The sequence below is a fragment of the Hemicordylus capensis genome, chromosome 1, assembly GCF_027244095.1.
Source record: "Hemicordylus capensis ecotype Gifberg chromosome 1, rHemCap1.1.pri, whole genome shotgun sequence".
Lineage (NCBI taxonomy): Eukaryota > Metazoa > Chordata > Lepidosauria > Squamata > Cordylidae > Hemicordylus > Hemicordylus capensis.
The window spans coordinates 345477219-345500082 of NC_069657.1; the positions used below are offsets into that span (position 1 = coordinate 345477219).

Sequence of the window (22864 nt, forward strand, 5' to 3'; positions counted from 1 at the left end):
CAGGGCTGTTCTTATGTAACTGGTGAACAGCCAGAACTGTGAAAATGGACACAAGCTCCTCACATGTGCTATCCAATTCGTATTTGGCTCACTCTCTATGTCCATGCATAGAAAATTTGACATGTGAACCATCCATGATCTGTAAATCTGCCTATGTACTGACTTGTGACTGGGAAAAGATGGGGGGAACTATGCAACACCTTGGTACAGTTCAGATGTGATTATGTCCAAATCATGCTTTGGAGCTACATGACGGAGTCTTGGGTTTATGCCTCTGTTCTTTCCCAAACTTCTCTCTCAGTTGGGCCCACACAAAGGCCAACTGAGACCCTATCTGAGTCCACATAGCTTTCATGTAGTGGTGATGGAGGTGCAATTCTCTAAGGGCCCACTCAAGCAGAAGGCAGCCCATGGAGGACAGTTTGCAGAGGGCTCCCTGAAATCTGGAAAGGTAGGTCAATTTCCCCTTCTGAGAAGAGTCATCCTGAAAGATGACATGTGGAGATTGATGACTGAACATGGGTCTCTATGGACTAAACCCAGCACAGATTTATATGGCACTGGCTCTGAAATAAAGTGAACAAGGTTTCAGTTCAAAGTAACTGATTCCATAAAAACTAATAGTAGAAAGAGCAGTTACTCACAGTTTAGAGAGAAAGGAGATGCATATTCCATATGAGGTGAATACAGATACCTCACCATTAGGGAGATATCATTGCCTCTATTCTTCCCAAGCTACCCAGGCATGTACAGTTTTCACATTTAAGGATATTGGCCTTAACACATCACACTTGCCATTACCTATAAAGGCCTTCTGTCATCCTCTTTAACTTTATCATTTTCAAGCTCATTTAAGTTCAGTAAAAGGGCAGCAATCACATCACAGTCTGTGAATCTAAAAGGTATTAACAAGCACAAATGCTAATGACTGAACAACACGTTGATTAAAAAGCTGTATTAAACAGGTTTTAAAACAGAGAGAGAGAAGATGCTGAGTCAGCCCTAGAGATTTATTTGATAGACTCTCTCAATTTCTTGAACTAACAAGGCACTTAGTATTAAGTGTGTGGTACTGTACAAATAATGTGCAAGGTGAGATAATCCATCACCCTGACTATATAAGCAAATCATTTATTAAAAGGAAGCAGATTATTGGACTGGGGGTTGGGGGAGAGAACAGGTTGAAAGGTTCATACCATCTAAGGGCTCATCCAAGGAAGTATCAAAGGAGTTTTTATAGCTCAAAAAAACTAGCATTTGGAATTTCAGCCTTCAAGTTGTGCAAAGTATCTACTTTGCTTTATAGCTTCAGGGGCTTTTAAAAAATTGTGGTCCAACCTAAACTTACATGAACAGCCAGAATAAAAAATTCTAAAATATAGCCTCAAACTTATTTTGTAAAAGCTCAAATAGAAAACCCTATTTTGTTATTTTCTCCCATACAAAAACAAGTAAGAGGAATACAGGCAGGGAATCTCGGTATTTCAGTTGTCTAGACTTACCTTCCCAGTTCTCAATTGTTTAACCATGGATGAGTAACTGGCAGCTTTAAATCTACATCTACCTTGAGAGGTTCTAGAACAAATTATAGTGCCTCTCTTTACTACATACGCTTTCAGCAGATTTCACTCTGGTTCTTGAATGCTCACAATACAGTACGTCACAGTTCATGCAACTGTATGCAAGACTTATCATGGAAAATAATAAAGAGCTTTCAGGTGTTTTCTATCTAAACTCTTATCCATTTTTGTGCCGGCTGCTTTGTAGGCAACATTTATTGTTCTTTATGCAGTAGTTCAGACAACCCTCATAAACCATAATCAATGTGTCTGTTTTAATATTTAAGGCTAAGTGCACAAAATCACTATTAATTTCCTTTTAAAACATGGTTTTGTTGCTATGCATCACTGATTTAAGACAGTCATAAACAGTATCCTCCGTGAATCCTCACCAAACTGAACAGAAAAAGTATTCCTACATTTGTTATACTTTGCTTTTTCTTCCTTGTAACTTTATTTTCACTCACAATATTACATCCAAAACATTACATAACTTTATAAAAATAGCAAGTCACATTCAAAGCATGTGATTTCTGTCTTCTGTAATTTAAGACATTCTTCAGAATGCACTTTTATCTGAGAGTGCAACAGCCTTACACTAAAGAGAACCCTTCATTAAATGGCTCTACTTCTAACATTTCATTAAAGGATCTCATTCCTTGACCCTTTTCTGTTCAAAGTATTGCTGCTGGTAATGGGCATTTCAAATTAGTAATTATGCCTCTTGTGGATTAATAGAAATGCAACACTATTCATACATAATTTTAAATAAAGTACTGTAGGGAAAGCTACGGAACAATATCCAGGTATTTTAGGAAGACTACAATGGCACAGCAGGGAAGCAACTTGCCTAGGGAGCAAGGGGCTGTCAGTTTGAATCCCCGCTGATATGTTTCCCAGACTATGGTAAACATCTATATCAGGCAGCAGTGATATAAGAAGGTGCTGAAAGGCATCATCTTATACTGCACGGGAGGAGGCAATGGTAAACTCCACCTGTGTTCTACTAAGAAAAACACATGGCTCCGTGGTCACAAGGAGCTGACACTGACTCGACGGCACAATTTTTCCTTTACAATGATTATCCTATATGCTACAAAAAGATATGGGTAGCACAACATACAATATGTGTTAGCAAAAACTGCACTGTGTTCTAAACCAAATCTCAATGAAAACTGGTTTACATGTCAAATAACTTCATCTCATCTTCTTTCTACCTCATTATTCAAATGTATTAATATTTTCAATTTGTACAAATTTTCAAAGAAATACAGGTGAACCTCAGTATTCGCGGAATCCATATCCACAGTTTCACGTATCGTGGTCAGGGAATTGGCACCTGACCTCAGTATACACACAAAAAAAGGAACTAAGGGTTAGGCTTCATGCATCTGCAGATTGGGGGTGGCCGGAAATCTCCCTGATTTCCAGCTCACTCATCTTGGCTCTGAGGCATGTGGTGATCCTATTGCCCCAATGGCTCTGTATTTGTGGTTTCCATATCTGCAGTAGCAGTGGAGAGTAGAGCCCCACAAAATATGGAGGTTCTTCCTGTCATACATAAAGCAATACAACCATAATTATGATCTGATATGATATAATGTGTTATGTGTTTTTATTTTATGTTTTAATCCTCTGTTGTGCTGTCCATAAAACAATTTGTTATGGGGCGGCTAACAAAAACTTGTTTATTGTTTATCTATATAATTCTCCTAAACGTACCCATCGCTAATTGCATTGTGGCAGCTCTCGCAAGAGTTTGCAAGCAGTTGCCTGGGGATAGCGATGGGAAGAAAATTGCGGATGGCAGCCGGTCGACCAGAGGAGGCAGAGGTGGGCCAGCCCAGGGGGCGGGAACAGGAGACAGTAGTAGACCGGCCCAGCCACTGGGAGGAGGAGGCCACTACCAGGAGTGGGTGGGAGGAGCTGGAGGACTGGCTTTCCAGCCAGCCCACCAGCCAGAAACTGTGGGGTGGTGGGGAAGCGGCCGATCTGCCAGAAAGCCGGGTGTGCCGGCGGGCAGGAAGCAGCGGCAGTGTGTGGGCCGACTAGAGGCACAGATGCTCTGCACCTAGTCCAGCTAGTTAATTATGTTTATTATTATTATTATTATTATTATTATTATTATTATTATTATCATCATCATCATCATCACCACTACTACTACTACTACCACCACCACCACCACCACCACACAACAAACCTAATCTAGCAGATAGGAGAGGCATTGGGAAGCATTTTGGAACAAGACAAGTCAATACAAAAGGGACGGGCTCCACTTGAACCAAGATGGAATCAGACTGCTGCCACTTAAAATCAAAAATGTCTCAGAGCAACTTTTAAAATGACACCTGGGGAATAGCCAACAGGAGCTGGGCAGTATCCAGTTCAGCAAATGCCATCCCTTAAGGTGCACGGCTGTAAATGCTTCAAATAAAACAGAAGGGGACAAAGCAGAACTAGATAAAATGCAGACAGAAAGATGTGCTAGCTGGTTAAAGAGATCAAATGGCCAAAAGAAAGAGAGCACACACCATATAAGAGATTCAGCATATAGGTGCTTGTATGCCAATGTCAGATGCTTCAGAGCCAAGATGGGTGAGCTGGAATGCTTGATTGCTAATCAAAATATAGATATAGTGGGCATAACGGAAACCTGGAAGAATGGTGAGAACCAGCGAGACACTGTTATTCCTGGATATAAACTCTATAGAAAAGACAGGGAGGGATGAATTGGCGGTGGAATAGCACTGTATATTAAAGAAGGGGGAAAACAAGCTAAAAAAACCTAGGAAGACCAGACTCCTCCACAAAAACTCTGTGGGTAACAATACAAGGCCTGAAAGGAAGTGTGGAACCAGGGACGTGCTATTGCACTCCTGGTCAAAAAACTGATAGTGACTGGGCGTAGTATAAGGAAATTAGAGAGGCATCAAAGAGAACCAGGGCAGTAATAATGGGTGACTTCAACTACCCACACACAGACTGGGTTAATTAACAATCAGGTAATGACAAAGAAGCCACATTTCTAGGCACGCTGAATGACTATGCCCTAAAACAAAGAGAAGGCAACCTTGGACTAAAACCTGAGTGGTATACAGGACCTAGTACAAGATTTCAGTGTCATGGAACCATTAGGGAACAGTGACCATAGTGTGATCAAAGGGGAAAACTTCTTTCAGAAATTAGAAAGCCTGCCCAAATGAAGAGAACAGAAAGCAACACAAACTCTGCCAAAAGAAACGCAAGCATTTCTTATTGTTTTTAATTTTGCCTTATTGTAGGCAAAAAGAGAGTTTGAGGAACCTTTAGCAAAAAGCATCAAGGAGAATAACAAAAAACTTTTTTCAATACATCAGAAGTGTTAGATGATGTGGGAGTGAAAGAGATTATATTGAAGATATGGAGCCTGTAGAGAAGCGAAATGAGTTCTTTGCATCTGTCTTCATGGTGAAGCATACCGAGCATATAACTGTGTCTGAACCGAGCTTTTTGGGGACAGAGGCTAAAGAACTGAGTCTGGTAGAGGTGATGAGAGATGACCTTTATTTATTTATTTGACATATTTATATCCTGCCCAAAACTTAAGTCTCTGGGTGTTCTAAACTGTCTGGAAAAATTAAAAAATCTTTAATTGCCAGGGCCAGATGACATCCACCCAACAGTCCTCAAAGAATGCAAATGTGAATTTGCCAACCTGTTGCAAAAATATATATAACTTATCCCTGCAATCAGGTCTGTACTAGAGGACTGGAAAGTAGCAAATGTAACACTGATTTTCAAAAAGGGATCCAGGGGCAATCCAGGAAATTACATGCCAGTTAGCTTAATGTCCGTTCCAGGCAAATTGATGGAAAGCATCCTCAAGGATAAAAGCACATAGAAGAACAGGCCCTGCTGAGAGAAAACCAGCATGCCTTCTGCAAAGGTAAATCTTGCCTCACAAACCTTTTGGAGTTCTTTGAGAGTGTCAACAGGTGTGTGGATAAAGGTGATCCGGTTGACATGGCATAAGGAGTACTGCGTAAAGTTCTGGTCACCATATTTACGACCAACAAAATTAAGTACTTTATTTTTTTTACACAAAACATAATCAACCTATGGAATTCTCTGCCACAAGGTGTGGTGACAGCCAACAGCCTGGATAGCTTTAAGAAGGGTTTAGATAAATTCATGGAGGACAGGCCAATCAAACACTACTACTTTGAGGGTTATCAGCCACCTCCAGCCTCCAAGGCGAAATGCCTCCAAATAGCAGTTGCAGGGGAGTAACAGTAGGAGAGAGGGCATGCCCTCAGCTCTTGCCTGTGGGCTTACCAGAGGCATCTGGTGTGCCACTGTGTGAAATAGGATGCTGGAATAGATAGGCCATGGGCCTGATCTAGCATGGTTTTTCTTATGTTCTTATGAGAAAACCCATAACACAAAATCAGCTTTCTGCATAGTCTTGCTTTCCTAATTCTTGGGATGCTATTCTGCCTGGGTCATCCCTGGCTTTCATCTCCCATCCTCCTTAACAATCGACTTCCTCATCACTATTCAACTATTTGTGCTGTTCATCAATAGGTTCCCTGCCCTTCAAGAACCCTCACCCATAGAAAAGGTCAAAGGAAACAGAAGGAAGAACACATGGGAAATGTCCATTAACTTGCAGGCTTACACACACTTTAACAGGCATATAAGCTCTGGCCTTTTGATTTTCAGTGAGCAGCAGTGGAGAAGGGATGAGGCAAGCAGGTAGAGAATAAGAGCTGAAATGGAAAATTGTGAGAGACAGCAATGGGATCATCACTTCTCCTACTGCCTTATGTCTCTAATGGACAATAGCACTTACAATGAGGCAGAAGTAAATCTACCCATGTATTAAGCCATATTTCTTGAATGGATCCCCAAATAAAACAGAATGTGAATAAAGCACAGCAAAATAAGATCCTCACATTGCAGTTCTGATGTTCCAAAGCACACAGGTTTTGTTGTAATGTTCAATTTATAGCTTTTCTGACTCAGAAGTTTATAGCCTGCTCCTTAATGTAGCCTTTCATTCCATGCCACTGTTACCTTTCATCAACCACACACACACGATTGTGTTTGCAAAAATAAAGTATACCATTTTACCAAGTAAATCACAGCAAAGCAAATTTCCGAAACCGAAAACTTTCTGAAGTATTTGTAAGGTTACTTAAATCCAAACACCCATGGCTGAACAGAGACTGATCTGGTGTGCCACCAATCCACGCAGCAAGAATCTTTTTTTAAAAAGTTACTATTTTCAAGTCTAAACCCTAAAGTATTAAATCCATAAAAAGTGTAATAAGCTCTAAGTTAATACTTTATGTTGTTTTTAGTTAAGATCTAGAATTCATTATTTTAAGAGAATAGCATGGCATTTTATTTGATTGACTGATTTCCAAAAATGGCTCAGTGTGGTTTACACAGAGAAATAATAAATAAATAAGATGAATCCCTGTCCCCAAAGGGCTCACAATCTAAAAAGAAACATAAGATAGACGCCAGCAACAGTCACTAGAGGTACTGTGCTGGGGGTGGATAAGGCCAGTTACTCTCCCCCTGCTAAATAAAGAGAATCACCACATTAAAAAGTGCCTCTTTGCCAAGTGATTAGAGTACTAGACTAGATTCAGGGAGATCCTAGATCAAATTCTCATTTAGCTCACTGAGTAACTTTGGGCCTAAACTACCTCACAGGGTTGATTTGAGTATAAAAATGGTCTTTGTACACCTCCTCTTGAGCTCCTTGAAATAATACTCAACATCTTGCTGTAACCATCCACATGCAAGTACATAAAAGCTGTATGGCTTACTGATGCTGCCAGTACTGCATTTTTATGCTACTCTGTTGTGTCTATTTGTGTTTGCTTTCTGGTTTTATATGTTTTCAGAATATTAAATATTTTTATTATACTGGGTGTTTTTAACGGATACATGCAGCTTTGAATGCAAAAACACAACTCATAACAGCAATCTTTAAACCACGAAATCTAAAAGTTTATTTTTGACAACAAATCTTAAACTCTCAAAACTTTAAGAGCCTATACTGACAACTACTTTTCTACACATCTGCACCTTAAGTATAGTAAAACCATGTTGGCAGAATAATATAATAATGGCTAGTCAAGCAAAGAAGCAACAAATCTTTAGCTATCATAAGCAAGTTGTATTTGCTGCCAGAAAGTGATCAAGGTAATGTACATCAATTTAAAGCAGAAATCCAGTTTTTTAAAAAAATTAAAAGCAGGAGCATCTGTATGGGCACAGAGTTTGTGTTGAATCTAAAGTACCTATTTCAGTGGAAAGGTCAGAGTTTCCAGCACTGATGTGAACTGTAAGGCGTTTAAAGTTTCTATTATGTATATTTCCAATTAGTCATGTTCAGACAGAGAACAGACTTAAGAGATAACAGAAAACAAGAGCAAAAGGAGCTGATCAACCACTGCAGAACAGGACAAAAATAACCTCCAGCAACTTTAAGCTCTTGTAGAGGTCAATAAGATAGACAATCTGGATTCTTGCATCATTACTCTCACCCCTATCTTACATACCCTGCAGCAGGAATTCCTCCTTTATTCCATGTCAACCACCACTAGGCAAAAAGAAAAAAAGATATTCCTAACAGATGTATGGAGTACCATAAGAAATGAGAGGGGAGAAATAAAAGTAGGGCTTTTATGGTGTTCTTGACTAAGAGGAGATTGTATACAAAAAGAGAAAGTACAAAATTTGAGAATACCACAAATCAGTGTTGTTACTAGACATGATAACTGCACCATTTTGGGGTGCTTCAATGCACTCTTCAAACAAGAGAACCTGGGCCATTTTCCTAGCTGGCTTGGAAGAGAAGATTTAGCTGGCTACATTCCAGATGTGACAGGTTGTTCCAATAAGCTATTTCCCCAGGGTGCCCTCAGATCATTGCAAGGGCTGTAATGGGCTGAAGGAAATGCCCCTCTGATTGCACCTGAACATATACAGAGAGATTCCAGTGGTGGGGGGACCAAATCAGAGGAATAAAAGAGACTAAAGTAATGGAATGCTAGTTCTCTTCCTCCCTTGTGAGTATGCACTGATAAGCAGTCCCAAGGCTAAGGTGAACTTCTCACCCCTACCCCAACCATTAATGAGATCAGCTGCATAATTCCAGAAAGTGCGGAGTGTTCCTTCTCCCATTCATATTCAGGTTGCTGCCTTCATCAAATCTTTTGTAAAACTTTTCTTTTGTTTAAGGAGCACACAGGAGAAAACAGCCAGAACATAACCTGTGGTCCCTTCAAGGCGTGTGCAGGTGCAAGTGCTCACAAGTTTTTAAATGTCTGTTCAGTTAATTTCAGATCCCACTGAGGTTCAATCAAGAAGGCCCAATTCTGAATGCACATGAGCACATACTGTCTTGATACTGCCACCCAAAACAAAACCCCTTCTACACACATATGAAAAAAAAAATTAAGAGGAAGCACTGAACATAACCTAACCAATACTCAAGTCACACCAAATATGGAGCAAGCATGGGCCGTCCCTAGAGGTAAGTGGAGCTGGGGGTGAATTAACATGTATGGGGCCTCCTTAACATATAATATGATTACAGAATCATACTGACTGATGACATACTGTGATGCTTTGGAGCAGAAAATAATTTTCTTATACCTTTTGCTATGTAAACTACTTTGAGACTTTTACAGGGCCATTTGCACAAGTGCATACAAACTGCTAAAAGCCATCTCAAACCCATCAGAACCAATCTAGTAAGCCTACAAATAAATATGTAGGTAGGGAACCGTCATGCAATGCTACCTTTTATAATGATTTATTATGAGTTTAGTGATAATTCCCCCCGTCAGAACATTACAAAAAGCTCTGGAATTGAAGATGTCAAAAAGTGTGAGCATGTAAAATTTGCAACTTAGAAAACCCATGTGGTATAGTGGTCAGAGTACTGGTGTAGGGTTGGAGAGACCCAAGTTCAAATCCAGATTCAGACATGAAACTCACTGGGTGACTCTGGGCCAGCAACTTATCTCTCAGGGTAACCTACCTCACCAGGTTGTTGTGAGCATAAAGATAACCAGGTATCTACTCTGGGCTCCTTGGAGAAAGATATAAATGAATAGCAACAGGGCTTTCTTCCAAGTAAACATGCCTGCTAGAATAGCACTGAGGGGAAGGAGAAGAGGGCAGGGAGTTCTAATACTTTCTCCAGTTATACTTGGAGAAAGTATTAAACTGATGCTATACAACTGAGCTGATACCAAGCCTCGCAGAGGCCATTTACACATGTGTGGTGGCAGCCAAAATGGCCGTCGCACTGTGCTACGGAGGCCTGAATGGGCCGAAAAGGGCTATAGAACCGGCTACGGTGATTATTAAGGCCTGCGGGGGGAGAAGGGACCTCCGCAGACCCCCCCTCCCCCGCCACCTTCAACAACCACCCAGAGGGGGGTTTAAAGTTTTAAAAAAAATAAAGTAAAAAAAGGCTCATGACCCCTCTCCTGGACCGAGCCGAACCAAACTCAATGGCTGGAACACCATACAAGCCATAAACACCTGGCTATACCTGTTATCAGACACACTGCAGGAATAATAGACTGGACCCAGGCACAGCAGCGATATAGGAAGGTGCTGAAAGGCATCCTCTCATACTGTGCGGGAGATGACAATGGTAAACCCCTCCTGTATTCTACCATAGAAAAACCACAAGGCTCTGTGGTCGCAAGGAGTCAACACTGTCTCGAAGGCACAACTTTACCTACTAGAAAATAGGAAAGTACAATTTAAGTATATTTTTTAACAAGTTATCAATGTGCAGAGTGATGTGAATGGAATTTTAAAAGTTTGTTACGCAATGATTAGGTCAGTGCACAATCGGACATAAAGAGCATACTCCATAGTATGAAAATGTGATATCCACCTGACCTTCTATGAGTACCTATGTTAGACAGTTGATGAAAACCTTCCATGAGGTCCCCTGTAGCCTTATTTGGATAAATATTATGATCAAATCCATCAATCCAAATCCTAATACTAATTTCCAGGGAGCCTCAGGTGAAAACACAGAGAACCTAACCTTGTGGGAACTTAAAGTTCAAGAGAGCCTGGACTCTTGGGGAAACTGCTGTTCAGAGCAATGCCTGTTTCCAACATACCTTCCAATTATCTTATCCCACAGTAGCTACCTATATTTTACAATTAATCTCCTCCCTAATGCATGTCAACTGTAAAGTTTTAATTGCACATTTCCAGAGCCACTCATTTATTGTCTAAGTACATTTTAAATGGCCCTTTGAAGTTACAATGGTTAAAGTTCATGGTTTATTCTAAATATAATCTTGCTTTACGCCTACCACTGATCATACTTTGCACATAAGGCCTGCAAAAACAAGTGCTATTACTTGTTTATATTTAGCAGGTTTACTGTCTAACAGTCTCCAACAGGACAATTGGCTCTGCTCTCACTGTGAATACATACTTCATATACTGAATGTGTATCTCACACTGGACTTTACCTGCCAAGTTCAGCTGCCTTTAAGCTTTTGATTTTACAAATTTAATAGAATTCACTGAATTGTGGTTGGCTGTTGCACAGATTTACATGCTGCATAGCAATACAAAGTATTCCTTTATGCAATTTCAGCTATAGGATATTTCTGCATTGTATGGAGGAGGTATACTTTGGATTACGTGGCTGACATCCTAATTATTCTTAACCACAGCACGCACTCAGTGCTATCCTCAGTGAATCTGAAGTGCAGGCGCAAAAATGTGGTCGTTTTCACCACTCTCTACATGCTCCAGAAGTGCCTTTGAACCAAAAGAAACAGATCCTTGAGGACTGCACAATTTTCAGGGATGTGTTCCCACGATTAAACAGCACTTCCAGTACACAAGGAAAGCAACGAATATTGTTGTGCTCATGTGCAAAAGCACCTGTACTTCGGAAGCACTAAGGCTACCACTAAGCACATGATGCTGTTAAAAGTGCACACACACAACATTAATAAGAAGCACAGCTAGTAATAAGTCATCCACACAAAAGCTGGGTTTAATATACTGCGAACTCTCTCTCTCTCTCTCTCTCTCTCTCTCACACACACACACACACACACACACACACACGAGAGTACAGATTTTCCGTCATTAAATTTTGGACCATATAGGACGATCAAGGAACTTATAGAAGAAAGCAGATCACGCAAAAGAATCTGTAACAGGTTAGGTGTTTAACAAGGAAGATGCACTGTACCATTCAACCATTTATCAATTGCAGCCAGACAACAGTGAGAGCCTAATTGCTAATTACAAAAGTGAAAGTGTAGCCACTTTTAAGTATAATTAATTATAGCAAGCAGATGATTAAAAGGGGGGTTGCAAATGGGTTGGTCTAATTTTACGGTGCAAAGTTCCCATTTTTCCTTACTACAACTGACACAAGTTGTTCAGAGACACAAATAAAGTAGCACTGACCTTATTTCATCCTTTTGCGTGATTAATTATTTAATACCCTATTAATTGAAAAATGTACTTGCATTTCAGAAGCATTCATTTTACTCGGCATATCACTCTGCCTAGAAAGGAGTCTGATTAAGGTGTCCATCAAAGGTGAGCAGGCAAGGTCATCTAGGCAAATCTTTATCTTGTTCACATTAGTATTTAACAATGGAAACATTTCCATAAATTCAGAATATTTCTGATATTCCCAGCTGATGAATAGTCAGAAGATTCTTTGCCATCATCTTACAGACTTTAATCTAAATATATTTAATTTTATTTTTTCAAGATAAGGGCTGTAAATTAAAAAATCTAACTGAAGTTCAAAATTTGGTTAGTAACTGGTTTCAGTACCATCAGCTAAACGAAATTTATAAGAAGGATCTTAAAGCTGGATTTGAGGATCAGATGTCAAGATTTGAAAAGGAGTTGTGTGAAAATGATGAAAAATTAGTCTCTAAGATGTATAAGTTGTTGCTTTTGGAGGAGACAAGAGACGAAGTGGTTAAAACAACTATGATAAAATGGGCTCAAGATGTGGGTCATAATATAGAGATGGCAGCTTGGGAAAAATTATGGAAAACTCATTTAAAGTTCACTGCATATTATACTTTAAAAGAAAAATTTTATAAGATGATGTACAGGTGGTATCTGACACCGAAAAAATTAGCATTAATGTATAAAAATGTTTCAAACAAATGTTGGAAATGTGGACAATGTGAAGCAACTTTCTTTCATATGTGGTGGTCATGCGGGAAGGCAAAGGCCTTTTGGGATATGAAATATAATGAGCTGAAGAACATTTTTAAAATGACATTTCCTAAGAGGCCAGAATCCTTCTTGTTGGGAATAACTCAAGGAGAGTTCTCCAGAAGAAATTTAACTTTTTTAAATGTATGCAACCACAGCGGCTAGAACAGTATATGCGCAGGAATGGGAAGATAATAAAATGCCTTCAAAAGAAGACTGGTTGATAAAAAATTTGGAATATGTGGAGATGGCAAAACTTACAACACTTATAAGGGATGAAAACTTGGAATGTTTTAAAGATTGGGAACCTTTCTTACTTTACTTAAAGAACTATTTTTCTAACATGGACCTTTCAGCAGGGTTTGAAATTTAGTATCACAGCAGGTTAGGGTAGGGTAAAATTGAATTATAAAGTGGAGTATATATGTTTTGTAATATTATAGCAATGGCTTATATGTATAGTTAACAAGAACCGTGCAGACTGCCTGAGCCATTTTTGGAAGGGCGGTATAGAAATTGAATTATTATTATTATTATTATTATTATTATTATTATTATTAAATAAACAAATGCAATAAGATCAAAAGTCAAAAAATCCACAACAAACAGCAAGTGCCGCCTTTGTAAAGAAGCAGATGAAACAGTGGACCACCTAATCAGCTGTTGTAAAAAGATCGCACAGACTGACTACAAACAAAGGCATGACAAGGTAACAGGGATGGTACACTGGAACATCTGCAAAAAATACAAGCTACCTGTAGCCAAAAATTGGTGGGACCATAAAATTGAAAAAGTTGAAGAAAATGAAGATGCAAAAATATTATGGGACTTCCGACTACAGACAGACAAACATCTGCCACACAATACACCAGATATAACTGTAGTCGAGAAGAAAGAAAAACATGTCAAAATAACCGACATAGCAATACCAGGGGATAGCAGAATAGAAGAAAAAGAAATAGAAAAAAAAATCACCAAATACAAAGATCAACAAATTGAAATTGAAAGGCTGTGGCAGAAAAAGACCCAAATAATCCCAGTGGTCATTGGCGCCCTGGGTGCAGTTCCAAAAGACCTTGAAGAGCACCTCAACACCATAGGGGCCACAGAAATCACCATCAGCCAGTTACAAAAAGCAGCTTTACTGGGAACAGCCTATATTCTGCGATGATATCTATAACAATTGACAACATATCTATAACAACTGACAATAAAATTCTGGCATCCCAGGTCCTTGGGAAGGACTCGATGTCTGGATAAAACAAGCCAGTCAATAACACCTGTCTGACTGTGTAAACAAAATAATAATAATAATAATAATAATAATAATAATAATAATAATAATGCAAACCAGAGTGGACCCTGTTTTGCAAAGGGGACGATTCATGTTTGCTACCACAAGAACAGCTCTCCTCCTAGTTTAAAACCTTATAAAAACCGTTTAAAACTTAACAATTTAAAAACCTTGGAAGGCCAGATCAAACAAATAGGTTAAGGGTTCTCCTGATGGCAAACAGTGCACACAAACCACAAATTTCTGCCAGGGGTGCATTCCACAGCCCAGGAGCAGCCACAGAGAAGGCCCAGTTATGTTTCACCATCAGATGTACCAGTGGTAACTGGAGATGGACCTCCCCAAATGACCTTATCAGGCAGTGGGGATCATATAAAAGAAGGAGCTTTCTAAGGTAACCCAGACCAAAGCCAGTCAGGGCTTTAAAAGTAATAATCAGCACATTGTATTTTGCCCAGAAACCTATCAGCAGCTAGTGCAACTGTTTAACAACCGACATAATATGGTCTGCCCAGGTTACTCCAGAGACGAGTCTGGCTGCCGCATTGTGGACTAACTGAAGTTTCCTAACTATGTACAAAGGCAGCTCCACGTAGAGCGCATTGCCATAGTCAAGCCTGGAGGTTACCAGCTGATGCACCACTGTTTTGAGATTGTTCTCTTCAAGGAATGGATGCAGCTGTCAAATCAGCTGAAGCTGACAGATGGCGCTCCTGGCCATAGCCTCCACCTGAGACAATAGGGTGAGGCCTGGATCCAAGAGCACTCCCAAGCTGCATACCTGTTCCTTCTAGGGGAGTTTAACCCAACCCAGCACAGAAAGATCTAACTCATCCCTCAGATTCTGATCTCCTACAATGAGCACCTCCATCTTGCTTGGATTCAGCTTCAATTTGTTATCCTTCATCCAGCCCATTACTTGTATGTAGGCCAGCAATTCAGGAATGAGTGCCATTTCCTGATGACGATTATTATGACGATGTGAAATAGATTTGGGGGTCATCAGCATACTGATAATACCCAGCACCAAATTTCTTGATGACCTCACTCAGCGATTTCATGTAGATATTAAAAAGCATTGCTGACAGAATGGAGCCTTGAGGGACTCCATACAATAGCTTCCGTTTTGAAGAGCAACTGTCACCAAGCTCCACCATCTGGAATCTACCTGATAAATCTAGCCCAGTGTCTCCTATCCCCAATTTTCTCAGATGATCCAGAAGAATACTATGATCAATGGTACTGAACATCACCAAGAGATCCAAAAGAACCAGCAGAGTCACACTCCTTCTGACGATTTCCTGGTAAAGGTCATCCATCAGGCCAACCAAGGCAGTCTCAGCCCCACAGCCAGCAATAAAGCCAGTTTGAAATGGGTGTAGATAATCAGTTTCTTTCCAAACTGCCTGGAGCTGGTTAGTAATTACTCTCTCAATCACCTTGCCAAACCATGCGTGAGTGGAGACTGGCCTTTATCTATACGTTAGCAAATATATCAGGTGGAATGCAGCCTACTCTCTCTTTTTTAAGCAGCAAACCATAAGAACAGCCCAGCTGGATCAGGCCCAAGGCCATCTTCATCCAAAGCCAGCGTGGTGTAGTGGCTAGAGTGCTGGACTAGGACCGGGGAGACCCGAGTTCAAATCCCCATTCAGCCATGAAACTAGCTGGGTGACTCTGGGCCAGTCACTTCTCTCTCAGCCTAACCTACTTCACAGGGTTGTTGTGAAAGAGAAACTCAAGAATGTAGTACACCGCTCTGGGCTCCTTGGAGGAAGAGTGGGATATAAATGTAATAATCATCATCATCATCATAATCATCATCATCATGTCTAGCATCCTTTTTCACACAGCAGCCTACCAGATGCCTCTAGGAAGCTCACAGCCAAGTGGTGAAAACATGCCTTCTCTCTTGCTGTTGCTCTCCTGTAAATGGTATTCAGAACCACCAACTATTAGTCTATTTCAGCATATATTTTTTGCATATAAAGGAGGCACTGGAAAACAAGTATGATGTTTAAAATATTTTATATATTTGTTAAGGCACTTTGTGCTGGTAGGACCAGATTCTTTCTTTTAACTTACTAATTGCCAAGATGAAAATCTTAATGTTTCAGGCTGAAAATAAAATATTAAGGCATATGTAGATCATATGAATGATTAGCTAAGCTTACTGTATAGGTAGAAGCATCCAGTTATTTTTATATGTGATATATTAGCATTTTAATTTGTTCCATGTAACTTGTTTTACAAATATAATTCCACAAGTACATATCATCATCAACTGAAGCTAATTTGTATGAGCAGGAGCAGAGAAAAAGCATCTTAGGAACTAAATTAATTGGGTGCAACAAGGAGGTAAATAATTGTATGCTGCCCTTATTTATCACTTATTTTTGGATTTAAGCACTGCATCATTTAAACATTTAATTAAAACAATTAATATACATTCAATAATTGTGTTTTCTTTGCAAAATACACTTTAATTTATATCTTTTGTGAAACTGTCAAATAATCCTACACAAAAGCATCTTTGCTATAATTTTCATTCCTTTAATTTAAAGAAAGGGAATTTAGGCCAATCCAGATGTGTTTTTGCTCAACTTTCCCTCATCTCAATAAAGTTTGTCCACAAGCTATTGCTGACCCATTCTTTGGAAAAGCATTTTTTTTTAACTACACTGAAGTCTAATGTTATAGGTAATCAAATTTTAAGAGACTTGTCTCCTTGAACTCCTAGTCCTTCAGAATACATGGGATCCATGTACCTAAATGCTCTTCTCTGTCCCTGTACAAGAGGAACTCACAAACACATTACCTTAGCAAAAGACAGAAGAGCAGCCATGCATAAAACACATGCCCACATAAGCATTCCATGTGTATCCAATCATATAAGAACACACCATGCAAGTTAGCTCAGTCACATGTACTCTTGGCATGCAAGTGATTGGTAGCTGAGGTGGGTCCCAGCCGGGATACTAACTCTACATGTGAAGGGGAAAGCTCCCATGGCAAGAGCACTATACATTAGAGTGTGCATGAAACACATACACAGAGTTCTTTAGCCATGGCAAGCATCCTATCTTTTTTGGCCTTTCCAGCACTATGTGTAGTAAGACAGTATTACACATCTTACTCTCCTTCACATTACAGATGTGATTTGTGATTACAGATGGAGAACAGAGGTTGAAAGATAGCAGCATGCCTAAGGCTTTGCATGAAGTTCATGTCAGAAGGTACACCTGAGATTTCCCACTGGCAGCAAATTGTCTTTATCACTATGTTGATTTCTCAGTAGTTTTGTCTATCTTTGGTGATGCCAACTTACTTTGTTTTGATTTGATGTTAGGCTGCTTTAACTGGAATTCTGTTAAAGTTATATAAAACCTTTATGATTATAATAAAGATCTCTCAAAGTCTTGATCCTGAAAAAAGTATACACAGTCAATTTCAAACATGTTTATTTTGCCTACCTGCACAGATTTTGAATCTTCCCACAACCTCACTTGTTCCTCAAGATCAGAGAAATCAGATCTCAATTGACAAAAAGTGTAAAACCCAATTATATCCCACAGAATTGACTTCACTTAAGGTTTACCACCACAACAGCAGCAGCAACTTACCTGGCGGCATCTCAGGTGGCAAGTAGTGAGGCTCTTGAGCACTAACATGAACCCAGTCAAAGTCATCATATGGATCTTGATGGTAATCACAGGGTCCTGGGCCATCATCAAAAGTGCAACCCCCTAAAAGAAAGTGAGGAAAGTTATTTGTTATTGCCTTAAGATTTTAGATTGTGTGGGTTGTTTAAGTATATTTGTTGCCCTGCCATCTAGCATGGCTGCACCACTGCACACCTCCGTGACTTGATCTTTGATTTTTCCATAATGACATGGGGAAATTTGCTTACTTCCCTTCCCTGGGAGATCCCTTTGGCATGCTTTCCTGTGTGGCAGATTCCGGCCATTGGTAGGCACACTGCCTTCACAGCCAGGAGACTCGCTGACTGACCTGCTCCCTGCAACTAAAGACCTACACCTCCTTCAGGAAAGTAAGCTGGCATGCTCATGACCCTTGCTGTCCAGCCCCACAGACTGCCTAGGTCAGATATAATATTGTTGTCTCTGACATTACTTTCCTTTTGTATACACTGCCCTTAACTCTATCCCCTATTCCTCAATGCTAACTCCTGGATATGTATTGGAAGCAGTTCAGTGCCATTCTCAGAGCTTTGGCTTCTTAAGGGAATCTTCTACCAGAGGTTCTATAGGTGATCACTAACTACTGCATTGACTTGGAAATTTCTGTTCTTCAATCAAACACAGTTTCTATTTTCAAGGAACTTGTCTATTTATTTTAATTATTTAAAACATTTATACTCCGCCACTCCAATATTACTGCTCAGGGCGGCTCACAACATTTATAAAACAGTTACAATATAAAATCAGACTAATAAAATTAACCAAATTAAACAAGTTAAAAATCCAAGCGAAAATCACAATCAAAATTAGCTTTGAAAATTCCAAATTAAAACTTTAAAGCTAACAACTAAGAATTTTAAAAATAAAAAACCTACCAGATATACACAACAGGTGAAACATTAAAAAGCCTCTTTAACAAATGTGTTTTTAGTTTTTTCTTAAAAACTTTGAGAGAGGAAGCACGGCAAAGATCTTCAGGAAGGACGTTCCAAAGCAGAGGGGCCAGAACCAAAAAGGGCCTGTCTCAAGTCCCCGCCAATTGGATCTCTGTTAGTGGAGAGGCCATGAGCAGGGCCTGAGATGACAAGCGGAGGCCCTGGCAGGTTAATATGGGTGAATGGAGTCCAACAGGTACCCCGGCCCCAAGCCGTGTAGGGCTTTAAAGGTCAATAGCAGCACCTTGAATATAGTCCAGAAGTGGACTGGTAGCCAAAGACGATGACGCAGGATGGGTGTAAAACTCATGAAGCAATTCTCACTCATGAACATCCTGGCGGCAGCATTCTGAACCAGCTGAGGCTTTTGAACTATCTTCAAGGGCAGCCTCACGTAGAGTGCATTGCAGCAGTCCAATCTGAACGTTATGAAAGCATGAGTGACTGAGGTCAGGTCGGACCTCTCCAAGTAGGGCTGGCGCACCAGCCATATCTGATAAAAAGCACTTCTGCACACCGCTGCCACCTGTGCCTCCAAGGACAGCATTGGGTCCAAAAGGACCCCCAAGTTGCGGACTTTGTCTTTCACAGGGAGTGTGACCCTGTCCAAGACCAGATTTACCTTACTACTTGGATAATCAGTTCTACCAACCCAGAGCACTTCCCTCTTATCGGGATTAAGTTTCAGCTTGTTTGCGCGCATCCAGTCCAGAACATCCTCCAACCCATGGTTCAGAGCATCCACTGACTCCCTGGTATCTGCTGACTTAAAAGATAGGTAGAGCCGGGTATCATCATGGAACTGTAGCCCACACCTACAGATGACCTCTCCTAGAGGTTTCATGTAAATGTTGAACATCATGGGGGACAGAATAGATCCCTGTGGAACCCTATAGGCCAAATGCCAAAGCATGGAACAAGTATCCCCCAGCACCACCTTCTGAGTATGACCCCCAAGGTAGGAGTGGAACCACTGTATAACTGTGCCCCCAAGTCCCAACCCAGAGAGACATCCCGGAAGGATACCATGGTTGATAGTATCGGAGACAGTTGATGGCTCCAGGAGAATCAACAGAGTCACACTCCCTCTGTCTACCTCCCAGCGTAGGTCATCCACCAGGGTGACCAAGGCAGTTTCCGTTCCATATTCAGATCAGAAGCAAGACTGGAAAGGATCTAAGTAATCAGATTCATCCAGAGCAGCCTGGAGCTGAGATGCCACCATGCTCTCCAACATCCTGCCCAAGAAGGGGAGATTAGAAACTGGTCGGAGGTTTTTCAGATCATCTGGGTCCAATGAGGGCTTTTTTTAGGAGGGGCCAGATGACTGCCTCCTTCAGCTAAGGGGGCACCACCCCCTGTCTTATAGAGGCATTCACCACCCCCACCACCCATAGACCCAGTCCCTTCCTAGAAGCCTTCACCAACCATGAAGGACAAGAGCCAAGCACGCACATGCTAGGCCTCAGCCTTGCAAGCAGCCTGTCCACTTCCTCAGGCAATACAGTCTGAAAACCACCCAATATAACAGGACCAGATGGTAGGGATGTGCAAACCGGTTCAAATTCAAACCAGTTTGGTTCAAACTCAAAGCAAACAGGGCATTGAATTCTCAATGCTGGTCCAAGTTTGAACCAAACAGATCCTGGTTCTATTTGAACTGGTTCAAACTGGTTTGAGCCTCCAAAACTGGGTTGGGTGGTAGGCACCCATGGGTGCCAACTACCAACCAAACCCCAAAGCAATCAGACACTTCTACGATTCAATGATTTGGGGGGGGGGTTAATTTTTCTCAAAGGGTATAATGGGGACTCGAACCAGCCCATTATTCCCTATGTGGATCACCTAGGGGCACAAAACTGGGGTGGTTTGTAGACACCCAGGGGTGCCTACCACCCACCGAACACCAAAGCAATTGAACACTCCTGTGACTATTAATGGTCTTCTGAAAATTTCTACAATTTTTGCATTTCTCACATAGGGAATAATCAGGATTCGAGGATGCCCCATTTCCCACCTTTGGGGATTGCCATGGCACCCCAAATTGGGTCTGGGGGTATGGCAGGTCTGGACCCAACTCTCCCCAGGTAGCCCCAAGTTTGTAGAATTTATTGTTTTTTAAAAAATAATAATAATAATAAATATTTTTCTTTTCATTGCAATGCATAGGAGTCTTTCCCCATTCGTATAAGTAGAACAGTGAGAGTGACCCTAATTGCTGTGAACTCTGAACTTAAGAGTTCATAGCAATTAAGGTCACACACAATTAAGGTCACACACAATTAAGGTCAAACATGTTTTCTTTCAAGCCTCCTTTCTCTAGTCAACCTGGAAGTTATTTTAATTCAGACACTAAGCTAAATTTCCTCTTTGCAGTTATCTGATTAATCTTGTTTTTGAACTTCAACCTATCTCAGTTCATATTCCTGCAACCAAAGCTTTGCACAAAAATTATTCTGACATGGAAGTGCATCTCCTCAGCTCGCTAATTCTCCACACAAAGCCCCAATGCAATTTTGGGATATTCACCAATCACTCCGGGGAAGTTTCATTAACACTACTGCTTCTGGATTACAGGTGTGCGAAAGTATTTGTGCTCTTGCACAAATGTGGAAGAATTTAACTGTGCGTCCATATCAGCATAGGCAATCATACCACTTGTGTTACACTGCACTAGATATCAAACAGTGCATGAGTTTTCATGCCCAGAATTAATCTTTGTATCATTAGCATCATCATCTTCTTACCCTTTGTCTACTTCAAAGCAAAATCCTTCAACAGGGCATTCTACCAAAGTCAAAATCCACAGGCCCAGCCACTCAGTCCCAGATGGAAAGTAGCTTAGAATTTTCTCACAGAAATATGAGGAGGAGGGGATGGGGCACATTGAGCACACACCCCAAGTGGCACAGTCTATTCAGGTTTAAACATTTACAAGTCAACAGATCCACAGAGTAAGAAATAAATACATTAATACTTTCATTATTACATACTTTACATCAACACAGTTGGTTTAAAAGACCAGCACTGTTGGCACAATCCTAAACAACCCAACAAAACCAGTGAAATGACAATATCTTTACAGAATCCACATTACAACATAAATTCCAAAGAAACTACACAGTCAGCTGGTGGATGAGAACTAGTAGAACTGGTATGGAAAGCTTGTGGTTTTAAAAATGTGTACTTTGTGTTATTTTCAAATATTTTATTCCAAGAATAGTTGAAAGAAAGCAGAAATGATGGAGGTGGTGTGAAATTAAAGCAAGTTCATTAGAAATATCAGAGTGCTGTATATATATTCACAAGAAGCATGATTACTGATGGAAGGAGAGAGTCACTAGAAAGAAAGGGTGGCAGGGTCAGGGTGCCTCTTCTCCTAGTAAAATATCTATTAGCTGGTGTACTTCAGATCAGGGTACTTTGTTCCCCTATTCCTCCCCTACTCCTAGGAAAGAGAATAATATCAAAGAACTACCATAAGCATTCTCTCTTATATACAAGAGATAAGAGGCGAGAAACAAGCAGTGTCATTTACAAAATGGAAGAGAACATGAGAAGAATGAAGAAAAACAAGGCATTTTATTAGAATGGGGCAAGTGAGCCTTCAGAACCTTAAGCCAAGGACAGATGAACACAAATTCCTTTAACAAGATGAAACACTTCATACCAATCCTAGGAGAGAACATTAGGACTTCCCTTTCTTTTGAAAAGGAAGATTAAACACAATATAGGCCTTCCACACAGGGAAGAACAGATTTTAGTCCTATTATAAATCTCATAGCAGCTATCTCAGCCTATGTGCAGAAATCAATGGATTTGATGCTTAACTTTGAAAATTAAAGGAAAGATCAAAAATGACCATCTGTGATTATCTCAAAGAAAAAGCTGGCTGTGGACATAAAGCACAATCACTACTATTACCCCTGCTAACTGAGCAAAGAGGCACCTTTTATAGTGGTGATTCTCTTAGATTTAGCGGGGGAGAGCAGCTGGATCTATCCAACCCCAGCACAGCATCCCTCCAGTGGCTGTTGCTGGTGTTTGCCTTATGTTTCTTTTTAGATTGTGAGCCCTTTGGGGACAGGGATCCATCTTATTAATTTACTTATTTTTCTCAAGAGTTTG

At 40.4% G+C, this 22864-nt stretch overlaps 1 protein-coding gene across 19 annotated transcripts in view; it reads right to left on the bottom strand.

Moving 5' to 3' along the window:
• The window catches only part of PTPRK (protein tyrosine phosphatase receptor type K), a 630811-nt gene that overhangs the window by 492554 nt on the left and 115393 nt on the right, over positions 1–22864 (bottom strand). For all 19 annotated transcript variants that reach the window (XM_053285989.1, XM_053285978.1, XM_053286049.1 and 16 more), the window contains exon 2: positions 17724–17846. In XM_053285989.1, the coding sequence (XP_053141964.1) occupies positions 17724–17846 (123 nt within the window). The remainder of the gene's footprint in view (positions 1–17723; positions 17847–22864) is intronic.